The sequence below is a fragment of the Prosopis cineraria genome, unplaced genomic scaffold, assembly GCF_029017545.1.
Source record: "Prosopis cineraria cultivar Desert tree isolate PC_DT_omini unplaced genomic scaffold, ASM2901754v1 PC3, whole genome shotgun sequence".
NCBI classification, from domain to species: domain Eukaryota; kingdom Viridiplantae; phylum Streptophyta; class Magnoliopsida; order Fabales; family Fabaceae; genus Prosopis; species Prosopis cineraria.
The window spans coordinates 39,656,644-39,672,970 of record NW_026555334.1 but is presented as its reverse complement, the minus strand read 5'-3'; the positions used below and the strand labels follow the sequence as shown (position 1 = coordinate 39,672,970).

General features: G+C 36.5%; 1 protein-coding gene across 5 annotated transcripts; it reads right to left on the bottom strand.

The window, feature by feature from the left end:
* Positions 1-2,423: 2,423 nt before the first annotated feature.
* Positions 2,424-11,046, bottom strand: LOC129306458 (ABC transporter G family member 22-like). 5 transcript variants are annotated; one of them, XM_054947071.1, is made up of 12 exons: positions 10,952-11,046; positions 10,629-10,825; positions 10,074-10,464; positions 6,010-6,080; positions 5,045-5,280; positions 4,755-4,910; positions 4,439-4,622; positions 4,037-4,345; positions 3,668-3,955; positions 3,288-3,572; positions 3,097-3,204; positions 2,424-2,999 (listed from the first exon to the last, which is right to left on the bottom strand). In XM_054947071.1, exons 2-12 carry the CDS (start codon positions 10,659-10,661, stop codon positions 2,787-2,789), a joined length of 2,274 nt encoding a protein of 757 aa, XP_054803046.1. In that variant the 5' UTR covers positions 10,662-10,825; positions 10,952-11,046; the 3' UTR covers positions 2,424-2,786. The 5 variants fall into 5 exon arrangements, with proteins under 5 accessions (XP_054803046.1, XP_054803047.1, XP_054803048.1 ...); XM_054947072.1 differs by lacking the exon at positions 10,629-10,825 and having other exon boundaries at positions 10,952-11,042; XM_054947073.1 differs by lacking the exon at positions 10,629-10,825 and having other exon boundaries at positions 10,074-10,479; positions 10,952-11,000.
* Between the last annotated feature and the right edge of the window lie 5,281 nt (positions 11,047-16,327).

Genomic DNA, 16,327 nt, shown 5'->3' with positions numbered 1-16,327 from the left:
GTTTACTTTAATTTTAGTTTAATTTGATTGTATTTTTTTTATTAATTCTTCTACTTAATTATGCTATTATATATAATTATTGCTTAGAGAGTGCTGTTAGTAAGCAACAAAAGACAGAAGAAATATAAAATATCAGGATACAGGTATATATTCACGAATAACTCCTCTTATAATGATGACCATAAGTTCTCTTGGCTCTTACAAGGCTGCAGCCATGCACATGTTGTCTCGTCAAACTATTGTTGCCTTTGAGCAGCGCAAATTGATGAAAACCTTACTAAAGCGTCAGTTGTGGTACTAAAAATATGGCCACATAATAGAATGTAATAGAGAGATCAAAATTTGATCGAAGATGCCTTCAAGGCTTTCTCAAGTGGCACGTTGAATACGGCGGCATCTCACAGGTTTTGATCCCATTGTAGAGGCATCAATAGAGACACAAGACAAAAAAGATGTGAAAAGAAAAATGAACGCTGAGAAGCCGGAATAGGAACATGGGAAGACAAGAAATTGAAACACCTGGAAGTCGGGGGGAAAAAATGAGGCTGATTTGATGAGTGTAAGAAGCTCATTGGAAACCCATTTGATTCAACCCATGGCTTCAACCCGATTGACAGCATCATGGACAACACCATCAGGGCAAAGGCGAGAGCAATTAGCATTTGTGCGAGGGGACAAGGTAGTGCTGGCGATCGAGTCTGCCTGAGCAAGAGGCAAAAAAAAAAAAAAAATACAGATGTTATTGAGTTATCATTGGACACTAAATCTGAATATTTTTTATAATAAAAATTTGAATCTTAATTTGTCATGTAACAAGGGACTAATCCTTTCTATTAGATTCAATTTCCGTAGGTCCAATCGTTTATTTTTTAACATTATAATCATAGTTAAAAATAAAAAAACTATAATATAGTATTTTAAAATAGAAAAAATTATTTTTTTTCATAATCAATATTTGATAATTGATAGCTAATGTCAACATCCGATAATTGATAGTATCATAATATATCAAAAAATTTTAAAGTTGTTTTTAAACTTCAATTATAAAATGCATATATTTAATGCAAATAACTTATCATTTTTAAATTTAAAATGTTTCAGGTTTATTATTGATTGTGGGATATATAAAAATTTTGAATATTTTAATAAAACCTTGATTTCTTATAATTAATTTTGACGTGATATTTGGATAATTTTTTTAAAAAAATGTAATAATTTTAAGTTTATAATTGATTTTGACATGGAGAAGTGTTTTGATATATTTTCATAAAACTATTGTTTAATATGATTTTCACTTTTGCTTTTCAATTCTACTTTTTAATTTTGCTTAAAATCAATATTACTAATCTATTTTATAAATTAATTTATATCAGATAATATAATTAATTATATTTAAAATTAATCATATTAATCAAATATTTTTTCGCAATCAATTATATTCATATTATAAAAATGAAAAAAAAAGAAAATAATAATAAGGATAAAAGCAAATTTGATACGGTAAAGAAATTTATGAACTGAAATCTATATTTTATTATGAGTCTCATGTTAAAAAGCCTCAGAAATAAAATGTAATTTATATGAAAATAAAGGTTTTCGCTCCAAACAGGTTAAGGCTCTTGAGATGCTCTCTCTTTCGACTGGGGCTGTCTCTATTTGGACGAGGTTTTGTATGTTCATATGGTTCTGTCGTAATCATTAAACTGATCTTGAAGACTTTTCTTAGCTGTCTCAATTTGGCTATTTGGTCATTTAAAGCCATGCCCTCTTGAACCAATCGCTTGCCCCAACTTTCGTGTTCCAGGTCCATTCTCACTCAGCGGCTGCAATTTCCACCAAAGTTTTGAAAATAAAATCTTCCAATAATGATTTTGGGACCACAGAATAAATTATCTGCTACTCTCATTTTATGTTCAAGGTGCTATATAAAAATTAAAAAAAAATTCCTGAGTATAAGATGTGAAATAAAAAAATGAAACAATTTTTTATTCCACCCTTGAACTTATGAAAGCATTTGCACAAATAATATGGAACGTAGCAATTGTCTTTCTTTAATTAACACAAGGATATAATTAAATGATATAATAATAATAATTTAAAAAAAAACACGTGAAAAGTGTTTTAAACCCCTTACAAATAGGACCGTAAGACCAATCACTCGCAAGTTTGTCTTTCTAAGCAGCCAGGGATATCGCTTATTTCTTCGTGACATAACGAACTTTTATTTACTTACTACATTACAGCCTGCCGTTACAGGCTTTTGGATTGTCAAACACCATTATCATTGTGGTGTAACCCCACAAAATTATCATTGTTCGACTTAATGTTTTTAACGTATTTGGTGGCCATTGCAAAATCCTTTTACGGAATGATCATCAAATTAAAAGTCATATTTTTCCCCTATTAAGCCAAACATAAAAGGCTGAATTGTAACTAGTCATTTAAAGTTGAACAATACCAAAGGTCTCCGATTGTCTTTGAGTTAGATAATCTTCATATATATATAAATATATATATATATATATATTGGGGGAAGGGGAAAAATCTCAGGAGCCGCCCATCTCACCGGTGTTTCAAGATATCATCCGAGGACGCTTGTCAGCGCTTCAAAATCCTCACGAACTACAGTACTGCAGATACTAAAAGACTAGAATTTTCTATCTCGTCCAAACTCGGAACTTTGTCATGATCTTCCCTTAAATATCCCTGGTTCAATGAGAGTGGAAACGCTTAGGCGTGTTTATAGTTGCATTTGCATGTACTGTCTCAACTTCGAAGCTCCAAATTCATTGAAGTTTCATCCATCGCAAGGAAAGGTAAGCCAGGAGACGATAACCAAAAACCATGGCTATCAGAGCAGCCACCTCCGTCCAACCACTGTCAATTCTCATCCCATTTACGCTTGGTGTTATGTGCTCATATTGCACCTTCAATAGGAGTTTATACGTGTGGTAGTTGAATGACATGTATCGTATCCAAGATATAAATACAGGGACTTTCTGCCGAATTCAAAAGAGCAGACGTTAGTTACTTCTATTCCACCATCATTGGTATCATTTTCATTGCTTCAACTTGAAGGATAATGAATGTGCTTACCTTCACAAAGAATCCGCCGGCCAGCATGAAGGTCATCACTGTAACTGAAGCCAAAGTTGTTGCTCTTTTCAAGTCCATTAGTGTGGCCCCAATGGCAAGTCCAAGTCCCTGCTTCACAAGCGACAGTTGTTATTAAAATCATAGATTAGATCGGTTTATCATGTGGTTCTTAACAGTTAGGAAATGCATACCTGAGCTGCCACGATGCAGAGGAAAACAGTAAGAATGCTGAGGAAAAAGGGAGCTGCACTCACTCTCAAACCAGCCATGAAATAAACAACAAGGAGGAAAAGGACAGGTAATATCAAATCCAATGGAAGGTCACTCGTGGTCCTAGCTAAGAAGTATGCACTTAGTCTGTACATGTCAGCCGCACGTTCCTTATTCAGCATGGCTCTCTCTTGAGGAAAGGTAAATATTGCAGTGAACACGGGAAAGAATCCCCAAAACACAGCAATAAAGAAAAGCAGCCCTGCCTGCAATCCAGAAAGGTTTAGGTTTTATGAGTCATGAGAAAGTAGAACTTATTTTACCCTCTCAGGGCTGTGAACTAATGAAAAGTTTACTTTACCTGATCCTGAAGACCCTTTGGTGTGGTGGCATCAGATCGCCACCAAAGTAATCCTAAGATGATTGCAGTGGACAGAACTTGGGTGATTCTCAACCAGCTAAAATAGTCGTGTCTCCGCTCTTTGATTCCCCTCCAGAACAATATGGAATATTGCTCACACCAGCTCGCACCCCACTGTCTTTTAGGAGAAGAAACCTGAGTCTTCACTTCTTCATCAAGGGGGATAGGATCCATTAGCTTTCTCTTCTCTGTTTCTGCAACTCGGGTCTCATAGGCCTCCACCAGATACTGTAAAAATTCGTCTATAGTCAGATGGGAAACTTTTTGTTTTCGCCCTCTAGTGATATTGAAACTATAATGAAAAGTTACCTCATGTACGAGTGCAGGTGATGGTTTCCCATTCCGGGTTTCAGTTGCTGCATTTCCCACCTGTACTTTATCCTCTAACTCTGATGGTACAGATACGTCATTTATGTTTCCATTAGCAAGGTCCAGCAAGAATTCTGCCGGGTTCATGGCAATAAGAGGTAAGCATCCTACAGATTGGAAGTAAATCATTGCTTCTGACGCTTTTCCAAAGTAAAGCAAGCTCCCTTTTCCTAGAAGGATCAACTTATCGAATCTGTGGAAGAGTCTGCTAGATGGTTGGTGAATTGTTGTCACTACTGTTTTGCCAGCCTGCCATATGATTTACAGCTTATAGTGATAAAGGCAGAGTCGTACGGTGAATCTTGTGTCCTAAAGGGAATTAGGCTAAGAGCAAGCACGTACCTCTGCTATGTTTTGCAGCATCTGAACAGTTCTCAAGGCAGTTGTGGAATCCAAACCAGAAGTTGGTTCGTCGAGAAACAGAAGAGAAGGGTTGATTATGATCTCATTGCCAATACAGACTCTCTTCCTCTCTCCACCAGATACTCCACGAACAAAGGAACCGCCTATCATAGTGTCTTGGCACCTTTTTCCATACAAACAATTTATAATGATTGACTTTTACCACTTACGTTGTGAGTATAGAGTTCGTAATGATATAACCTGAGGCTACAGCGATATTGGTCTTTAATTTTCATTGATGTAAGTAATTAATTACCTGTCCAAGCCAAGCTCATGAATGACATCTAAAGCTCGTTTTTCCTTTTGCTCCTTCGTAGTTGTCTTTGGCAGTCTCAGGAGGGCTGCGTATGTCAGTGTTTCCTTCACAGTAAGGTGAGGAAACAGAACATCATCTTGAGTCACGAATCCTATCCTGCGGTATATTAATATGTGAGTTTGAAAACTAGTCCTGCATGCTATATTTACTTCTTTTTTTGTTGGGGGGGGGGGGTTGGGGGGGAATCAATGAGCTTGTTCTGAGTAACTTGTTTTTCAGTTTCCAAGTACCTGCTCTTCAAGAACTTGGAATATGGTTGGTCATTGTACGTGATGGAACCACTTACAGTGGGCTGATTTAGCCTGCCTCCAAGAAGATTCAGGAGAGTCGTCTTTCCGCTTCCTGAAGGACCCATCAAAGCCAGAACTTCTCCAGGATTCACGGAACCAGTGATCCCATGCAATATCTCCTTCTCCTTCGATGTTGTCATTCCTCTGAGCACTACCTTGTAACTGATTTCCCTGAACTGCACATTCCACATAGTAATTTAACTTCGTTAATTAAATAGAGCGTAAAAACTTAGCTCAAAAGGCCCCAAGACAATTTTTTAAAAGAAAAATAATCATCTGGCTATCCGTATGTACAGCATACCCTTCTTTCTCAGCAAAACCATGTTTGACAGCCTGACTCTCATGGCTAAAGCCTCAAAACCAGTAGAGTTTCATTCACTCATGAGCCCTATATGCCTTTCTCAAGTGTGAGAGAAATTTAAGTGGACTTGCCCGTATCTCTGTTCCAGGCACACCCACGAGCAATTTAAAAATTTTTAGCACCAGAGCTAGGTAGGCGGGTGTGTGTGTGTGTGTGTGTGTGTGTAAATTATGTAGTGAACTAATTTTTGGTTGATGGATGGTCAAGCGAGAAAGAAGGTGGGTGGTCTTGTACGTCAGTGTCCTACGAAATGAGACTCCGTACAAGACTGAACCTGACCATGCTATATTGCTAAGCAAGCCATGTATGTTCTATTGGCGGCCTTGATCGCTAAATATTGAAGCCTCATCTTTGCCTGCCCAAATACATAATGCAGTACCTCATCAATTAGTCGTTGCATGTAGCTATTCCAGGTTTCAACACTGGCAGAGCTTAAGCTACGAACATATATACATATATATATACAAATATAGGCGCATGCAGGCAGGGAATATTAATGGATAGGAACCAAGTAAGTCATTTACGGCACGTAAAACAGCATTACCTTGAGATAAATGGGAAGGGTGGGTTCTGTTTGAAGCTTTGGCTTATCAGCTCCAGCTTCGATATCCTCCGCTGCAATACCCATAGCTAGGTAACCAGCCTTTTCTCATATAATATAAAATGACGAAGCAGCAGAGATGAAAGAAGCTCCTTCGCCACTACTTACATTAATAGAATGATTATGTATGAAATAAGTAGTGCTTGCATTTACACACACACATAACAGTGACTGTACCTTTTGTTTTGAACAAAAAGTAGAGACAAATAAGTACGCGCATAGATGAGAGGTTTGAAATTAAGTCTTACGGAGGGGGACGACGTGGACCAGGTTTAAGAGACTTGACTGTGCAAGTCGTGCAGATTGGACGGAGCCATGAAAAAGTCAAACACAGTTTTAATGAAGGGACCCAGCTATGAAGACTAAATAAATGGTCTCTCCCACAAAATAGGAGGCGAAGTGCTGGCGACCAAGCACACAGGCATGCACCTAAATAGTAAGGATCAACTTGCAAGCGGCAAGGTTCGTAAGCTTGATAAGAAATTGAGTCCTAAAAATGAAATTGCATTGATTACTTGACAGTAGAGTTTTGCTACTTTTCACAGTCCTTCCTGGCTTGTACCGGATTAATCTAAAATTTAAATTCAGCGACTATATTCAGTACAAGTATTGAATATCTGTATCATCTGAATTATTTAAATTCAAATCAATAATTCAAATAAACTTATTCATTTATTAATATTAAGTGAAATATAAATTTAAAATTATTTATCTAAATTTTAATAGCTCAGGTGGTAGGCACTAAATGATTGTATTAAATACAATTACTGAATTCAAATTCATTAATCCATACACCTTAAGTCCTCTCATTAAAATGTGGTAGACTCGGGATATCAAGTAGTCTGATTTTAAAAAAAAAAAATGTTGTGAGGCCTATTCATGGTTTAGGACCATATCCAATTAAATGGGTCGTGTGCCCCACACGGTTGTAAATGGTAATCTGGCTAGAAGGAGAATTGTTCTCATGATCATGTTCACAAATTAGACGAGTCCAAGTCAACACAGTAACATATAAATTTAATATGGTCAAGTTTTGTTGAGTTTTCTGTAATAACAGGACTTTGATCTGCATTGTGACATAAATAAATCCTGCTGTTCAAATGATAGACACTCGATATGCGATCAACCTTTGAACTGATACTCGCCTTTTTATTTATTTAAAAATTTAAAATTATATATACAAGAATATATGTATTGGTATGCATGGAGTACGACCATCCATATTAAACTTCCATACATACCATGATTCCTTATTTATCGATAAAAATATTCTCATGAGATGGTGACCTCATTTTTTTTCCTTGTCCGATAGTGGCCTCATAATTAGCCGCGAGTCACCCCATGGAATTAAAAAGTCAACCACGAACTCAATTACCCGCTTCATCCACAGGTTATCGAAATGTGGGCTCCATGGGCTTACCGGTAGTCTGAAAATTAAGTCTTTTATTTCTTGACCTTGAGAAAAATAAGTCTTGGACTATCGATGTTTACAAATTGTAAATAGTATTAGAAATAGGTCAAAAAACAATGTTAACATAAAATATAAAGTTGGCAACAAATCTTCACTACTTACAGTCCAACCTCATCTTTTTTTTTTTAACAACTGATTACACCGGTTCCTAAAATCCAAGGTGAAAAAATGGAATAAAAAATAGAAATAATTTTAAGAACGAGAAATAATTTTTTCCTCTTAGTTTTAGAATGAAAATAAAAAAAATAAAAATCACTGAACAACGATTCTAATAAATATTGTTGAAGAATTTAAATTCTCTGAAATTGTGATTTTTGAGTTTACATAAAGTTTTCTTTTTTTTAATACTTTCACTCGTTTTATTATTTTTTAAAAATATAAAATCTTATCTCTAATTCTTAAAAAGAAAAACTTAACAAAAATTTACCAATCACAACTTCAAAGAATTTAAATCCTATATCATGGATACTAGATACAAGATGGAAAACGAGAGTTGTCTTTCCATCAAATATACCAAAGGGCTGATAAATTTAAAGTTCTGTTGGTGAGAACTGTACCGGGAGAAGAGGCACTTATCTATAAAAGAATTAAAAAAATAATTCTTTAATCCTCCAACTTTTTAATTTATTTATAATTCAGTTTTTCAACTATGACTCACTGTGACTCAATCTCTCAATTATAACTTGCCTATAACTCAATCTTCAACCTTTGACTCACTTTTAATTTAACCTCTCAACTTTTGTTAACTCTATTTTTTTATATTAATTTAGATCTCACATCAAAAAGCAAGATGAGAGTATTTTATAGCAAAATATAAACATTTCTTTTATTTCTTTTATTTGATAAGAAAATTTAAAAACATAAAAAATAAATACCTAGTTATAAGTGAGACAAAAATTAAGGGATTAAATCACAACGAGTCATAGTTGAAGGACTGAGTTACGGGTGAGTTAAAAATTGAAGGATTAAAAGATTAATTTTTTTAAAGAATTAATATAATCAACATTTACATGATACATTATCACCAATATATTAATATAAATATAAAAATTTATGAAAATGGACAGTTTTATAAGTTAAATGTAATTAATTTTAGAAAAGACAAAAGAGATGGATAAAAATATAAATCGGGCTGTGACGATTTATATTAGGTTGTAACGAATCTGAGGGAGAACTTGCCCCTATACATTATCAAATGCTCTTGGGGGCAAAAAAGGAATTTTTGCTCATAAAAAAGTTAAAAATAGACGGCAGGCTCCCATTGTATATTTTGTTTCCAAGTTAGTCCTCACTCATCAAATTGTGGATTGGTCCTGATGAAGCTAAGAAGAGAAGGAAAGTTGGGGGGGGGGGGCGGAATGGGAGAGGAAGAAAGGAGTACTGTGTTGAAGCTTGAGGAGGTGGGAAAGAGCAGGAGTCACTCATTGTTTGGTCCTTAATCACGTCACGGGTTTTTGGGTACCACTTGCACCCGACTCCAACTTTTATTGCCTGCCCTCCCACTCTCCCAGCCACCCAAGATTTTGCCCTCTGTTATGAACTTTACTCTTCTTGATTCTTCCTCAATCACGATACAAGCTATTTTCTTATAAATATTTCTTGATTTAAAATATAAGATATTGAATAAATTTTATATTTGTCTTTCACTGAGACCCTTATTTTTTTTGTTTCTAAATCATCCACGTGTTGTTAAGAATTCTGGAAGGACGATAACAAAATATGAACATTTTAAGAAATTAAGACTAATAACCTTTTTTTTAAATCATGAGTTAATTAATAATGATTTATATTGTAGAGAAGAGAAAGTATATTTTATTATACATTTTGTATTCTCCGGATATTTTTACACTATTGCAACTCATAGCAAAGTGTATGCATACAAAATGGAAGCCGTCTTTGATTTGGAGCCTAACTAGGGTGGCCTCATGGTTTGGCACGCAACAGAGTCACGGACACGTACCGCTAGGGACGGTACTTTCCTGTCCCCTGTTGACTTGGCTTCTTTTGCAAATTGCCCTCACTTCCTCTGATCATCTCTCTCTCTTTCATGCTCACCATGCATAAATATATAATTTTCATAATAAACCCACACCATGCACCCTTTATTCAAGCATTTAATATCTAGCTTTTCCTTCTCTCGTTCACCTCTCCTAATTAAATATATGCTTCTCTGGCATGCTGCTAATCTCACTCGCATCTCCCCCCCCCCCCCAAATGAAACCCGTGCAATGTTTAAATTCTTGAAAGACCCTACGAAACTCTGAGCTTTAATTAATTTCTCCAGGAACACCAGCTTGAACTCTGCGCGTATAGTTTTACTCGACTCGATAAGAACAAGAAATAATACTAATTTCAAACTCCAGTTCTGTTACTGCATACCAATCTTAGTTAAACCAAGGCCATATGTCTCTGTCCATGCAATGTATGACTAAAAGAAAACATGAATAACATATGAATACGTCTATACTAATGAACTACGCACGCACGCACGCACGCACGCACAAGTGATGTGATGAGAGGAGAGAGAGGAACATACGGATATCGTCGTCGCTGAAGGGCTTGGAATCGGCGATTTCGTCGGGAGGGATGGTGAAGCCGGTGAAGGAGAATGAGAGGCCCAGGCTGGCACTCGAAGCTCGGCTCAGAGCCGCGCCGCTGCTGACCTCGTCCACCTCGAACTTCAGCTGAGCGCTCCTCGTCTTCCTCATGTGCGTGTTCTTCCCTCCTCCGCTCCTCCCCGGCGACACCCCCGTCATCCGCCTACTCGACTTCCTCGACGGCGTTGCTCCGCTCCCGGTGATGCCTTGTTCTACCAATCCCATCGATTCACTCGACAATTGCGACTTCAAAGCCTCCGCCAGCTGATCCGATTTCGTTCTTGCGAGCCCCCCGCACGTATTTGCTTTCTCCATCATCACCACTCCCGCCTGTCACCACCAAATCTGAAATCTCTTTACACAATTCACTCCACATTCCAGAATGCCGCATGTATGTTATGCACACACGCACACTTACAGGTGTGTGTTTGCGCGAGTATAACTTTACAGCAAATATTTATAAATATATGTGAGCTGATGAGATATATCCATACCAGAAAATAACTATGATTTTTTATTATCATCATTATTTTCTCTGGATGACAAATTATGCAAGATGGAGACGAGGAAGGAAGGATATGATCACATGAACGTTGCTCTGTTACTCTATGTATATAAAATCTGAAGAGAAGGATAATGATGAAATTAGCAGGAGAAGAGACCAGGAGAACCAAAAATGTACTCCAGGATACTGCAAGAATATAGATGGCCACAATATACATTAATCAGTGAGAAAAGATATGCGCGCGCCGATTGAAAGAGAGAAAACTTTGAAGCAGTTTACGAGAAATGTCATTGAGAATTCATCGATCCTTACCGTTTCAGACCAAAGTAGAAGACAGGACCTCGAGAGAGAAAAGCTTGTATTCCTATGTGATGTGTGTTTCTAAAGGCCAGCTCAAATAATCTTTGCCCCATCCCGTGGAGCATCCCCCCTTATAAAGGGGTAACTAAATCTAAGCCGAGCGAAGTTACCATATTACCCTTTGATTTACTAACCAATAATCCTCTGCTCAATAAGGTAGGATATTTTTTTCAAGTTATTATTATTAGTTTAAAATTTAAAATAATTCAGGGCATGTGTAATTTTAATTAAGAAACATTTTTTCATTTTTACCAGTACTTATACGGGGTAATTTTTCATTAGATTTGAAAAAAAAAAGTTAAATTTTCTTAATATATGTTGTATATACATGTTAGAAATAATGTTTCTTCGTTAAATGGTGCCGAAGCAGTGGCGTTTCTCATATAATTAATAATTGCATCTTCGCGATGAGAAGTGGACTTCTGATCTGACACATCAACACGTACATCAAACGTATGGGTTGGGAGTCCAAAATATTCTTTATGACGAACTTGTTGTATTTACTCCCTCCCCGTTCGCAATATGAATTATTGTTAATTAATTTAGAATTTATAAAGATATTAGTTTAAGCTTTAATTTTAAAAAAATATCAATATTTTTTCATTTATACTCTTTTAATAGTTTTTAATGATACGTGGATAATCTTTAAATATAGAACATTTAAAGATAAGGAATAAAAAAAGCAATGGCTTAAATGGAAAAAACAAACGTAAAATATAGCACCCAATGTCATATATTGAAACAAGAAATGTTTTTAAAAAGCTACTTATATTGTAATCCAGAAAAAGTATGATGAATATTACGAGTTCGACTTTTAAAGATATGAATTTTGACAGCCAATTTACTTACTTTAGATTTTTTTAATATTTCTTTTAAATTAAAACGTCACTTTTTATCAGCACAATTATTGAAAGATTGTCTCTATTTCATTCCTTACGTCGCAAAACAACAGAGCAAATTATAGAATGTGGATCTAAAAAAGAATGAACATGTGATATGATTAAACTTCTACATGTGAGGGACCCATGGCTATGCAAGGCCTTCACATGAGACGGTCATCATGACCGTACACGTGGCTACAGCCGAACAATTTACTCATTTTGCATGCAAGAATGGGTGTTTATTGGGATTTAAGACGTCGAGAGAGCTGGACTTTGGAGCTTGAAACTTTTGGTATTAATGAAGAGTTTGAACCTTATGCGAGGGCGGCTTGTGGCTCATGTGCCGGCAAATGAAGGGCCCTGCATGTTTGAAGCTAATAAGCAGACGATCGAGAGAGGCCTGGACTTTCAAATCCGAGATTACCTGTCCAAGAGGGAAGGCTTTTATGAACTTTGGAGTTTTGCATGCGATATAGATGTGTGAGTTTTGATTCTGGATTAGGGCTATCGCAAAGTGCCTGTTCCTGTTAACTAGCTGTTCCAGGAAAAAAAAACCCTGACGACATCCTTTCCTCAGCCTTCTTCGTCCTCATCCATTCTTTTTCCGCCATTGTAAATGACGGTGAATTGAATTCCATCGTCCATTGTGCTCATCATTTCACTTCGCGAAATTTCTTGGAACCTCGCTTCAGCTTTAATGCCACAAACATCCAAAACATAGGGCTGTCGTTAAGTTCTTGTACCAGCTCTTGGGGGAATATAATTCAAAGTATCACAGCAGGTACCGCTAGTGTGTATATCAATATAGACATTAATTCTCAAACTTTCCGTAACAAAGTACCCCACATTTTGGTTGACAAGCATGTGTATCAACTTACTCATCACTTATAGCGATATACATATATATAGCTGATGCTTTTCACAGAAAAGATTATTGCTGGCCTGTATAGGAATACCGATGCGTACACGCATCATTCCCAATTTTTCAGAGATGATTTGAGCAAATTAAATTGACTCTATGTTTTGTCGCTATACAGTAATTTTCTTCGAATGCCTCCAAATAATTCATACTTGTGCGTATAGATCCCATATTATTTTGGCGTTTAGCGAGAAGAAAAAAACCAAATTACCCCCCCCCCCAACGAACTGGAATTTATATAAAGGCGATCTTTTTAACCGTTAAAGACGATTGACGTGAGCAGATTATATGGATCGTCCCTATTTTTTGTTTCCCTCTGTTAAGGCAACGACTATTGATTCAAAATTTTGATAATAGCTAAATAGTACGCCGATAATCCATTGATTTTGCAGGTAAGGTGCTGACACTTTTCAATAATAGTTTAACAAGTGAACGTAAAAAAAATAGGATTTAAATCTTTTAAATTTGATATTAGTTAATTTACGCAAATTTTTCCTTTTAAAAAAAGAGATTAAAAATTTTATATTTTATAGAAAGTAATAAAATGAATAAAAATACTAAAAAAAAATTAAAACTTCATCCAAATTCACCAATTTTAACTTTAGAAGATTTGAATCTAAAAAAAATATATTATCACTAATATAGCAGATTGATGCAACACCTACTTATGTGGCGTATAAAAATATATAGCGTGCAAATAATCAAACGTGGTTAACATGTTAATTATAATGATTAAACATTAAAGGGGAGGCTGCGAATTCGTGAATGAGAGGTAGGTTAGAAAGGGCAATCAAGTAAATTGAGAAGGGGAAGAAATGAGCGGTGGACTGAAGAGTGGGTGCCAAAAGGAGATGTTTGGTGGTTCCTGACGAAAAAGAAGCTGTCTGACCCTCAACTGTCTTTTGCTATGCTGGTGCCTCGTGGTTGGCCCCCCACTCTCCGCCACGACTCGCCACGTGTCCCTCCTTTGCTCCACGTTCTTTTAATTCTCCCAATATTATTGCCGCAGGAGCATTTTACTTAACTTCTGATTATTAATTAGATTAAATACAGCGGTCAAAATGTATTATCACTTCTTCACTGAGATCCGATTTAAGATGAAAATTGTCATGATCATGGATCTTAGACATGGAGAGTCGTGGGTCGAGGTTGGAGGATTGGAGCTCAATTATTAATTAATGATGATGATGCAATAATTAAGGATGGAAGAAATCTAAATGCGAGTACACGGTAGGGGGCGGTGCCCTGAGTGGGGGGGAAGCTCACGTGACAGGGACGTGATGGCGACGGACAGTGCGTCTCAGTCTGGTCCACCCACTCTCAGTGTCAGTGCTATTTCCAAAATCCCTATTTTCCCTAATTGAATGTCCTAAATAAATTATCATTTCATTATCTGTGCATGCAAAGCGGAAAGAAAATTAGAAAAGCACGCGTCCAATGCAAAATGACTAAATGAGGATGGATCCTATCCCTCGTCGTTGGCCACGTGTGTCGTCCATAATCCACTGACGACACCTGGGATTACCCCCCGACACGTGGCCACAAGAGGGCCGCGCCTTCTCGGGCTGCCTTCCACGTGGACCTAACTGAGACGCGTTCCCATCTTTTCTTGATTTTATATCATTTTCACAATAGAATTTTGAGAAGCATGCGCTGGTGCTGATTAGGCACACCAATTTCACCCATTCTATATAATATCCAATGATCCACTGCACAATTTTTTCTTTTTAATAGTTATATATCCATAAATTGTCCGCGGATGGACGATAATTCTACGCAATAAAAGGATATAAAAGATATAGAAAAATGAACAAATAAAAGTTAGTCCCGGTGAAATTCGAGTTATGATCATTTCGATTGAAATCAAGAATTCAAGATATAGAAAAAGAGGGATTGCTAAAGTCTAAAGAGAAGAGAAGGGTAAAAGACAGAAGAATCCAGCTGTTGGTCCATCACAAGACATGAAAACAGGGCCCGCATCAATCATCCAAAAGGCATAACTCAACCTCAATCCCTTATCCACCACCCCACTTGGCTGGACGATCCGTCACTCCTCTGTATAAATTTTTAGTCCATTTTTGTGTAAAACTTCCTGTTAATAGCATTTTCTGCCTTCTTAATCCCTGTAGGGGACACGCTTTAGTTATATTCGTTCAATATATATATATTTGCACCATGGAATGGCAGAGACCGACGAGACTGACAGGAGAGAGAGCTTTATTTCTTTGTTGTTTGTTTGTTTGTTTGTTTGTTTGTTTCTTTCTTTCTTTCGTTTTTTTTTAAGAATGAGAGATATGATAAATCCATCGCCAGTAGTTAAAACTTAAAAGGAGGAAAGGGTCAACGTTAGCGAGCGCGTAAAATGCAATTAATGGGGAAAAAGATGGTGAGTGTTAGTTGCAGTGTCATGTGCTTAGGACACTCGCACACTGTGGACAACGCGTAAAAAGAGAAAGGGTTGATAAAAAGCCAATGATATGTATGGAACTCCAGTTTTGCCTGGTTACACGTTGCTGGTTCATATATAACCAGAGATTAGGTTAAGCAGGTGCACTGCATGATTCATCAGCACTTTTGTGTGTCTCTATTGCTTGCACGTGAGGAATAAACCATTACGGTTACTATCATTGCTCATGCATGCATATGCTACTGGATCCTGCACACGGTTCGTTAATTGGTCATCAAGCCTACCACATACATTGTTCTAACGGCCCCTTTAATTAATATTCCATTATTGCATGGGCTCTTCACTTTTCTCTTTCTCTTTGGAGTTCCGTGTGCTTTTAGGCCATTGGTTTCATGGATCATGTCGCCTTTAATTTCTTCGTCTCATTAGTCAACTCATTTGCATGTATGTTTAGCTGTTTTAATTAACAGGTCACACCTAGCTAGTAGCACTGCTTACAGGTTGACTCCTGTTTCATATTCATAATCCACTACTCACTCAGTAGCTCCTCATTAAATTATATCAGTTAACTAACGTGGATAATGCTTTGTACCATGGCAAGTCTAAAAAATCACATCATGTCAATCCATGATTTGTAAATACTGAGGTATTTTGAGTATATTGATTAGATGCAATGATCCATACATGTAAATAAGAATTTAAGTTTGATTTATTTGTTCCTTTTTTTTTTGGTGGCAAGAGAGGTAGTATGGGGTAATAAAAAAATGTATATGGCTAATTCACGCATAAATATCATAATAACAAGAATTTTCTATAATCTCGTAATAAGGAGAAAACTGAACTCGAGACTTCTTTATTTTTTGTTAATACTGATAATTTAACAATTCATGCAACAGGAGAGTCGCAGAATACAGAGTCGCAGTTAATCTCTTACAAACATAAAAAGTCGAGAACATAGTTCTTGTGGGCAAAGTAAATGCTAGGGATAATGAACCTGTTGAAAGAAATCAATCAATGAATATGTTGTTTATTCCTAAAAGAAGAAGAAGAAGAATCAGAAACATTTAACAGATCGAGTTGATACAACAGGACAGGCTACAAACTCTACACGGTTGGAACCT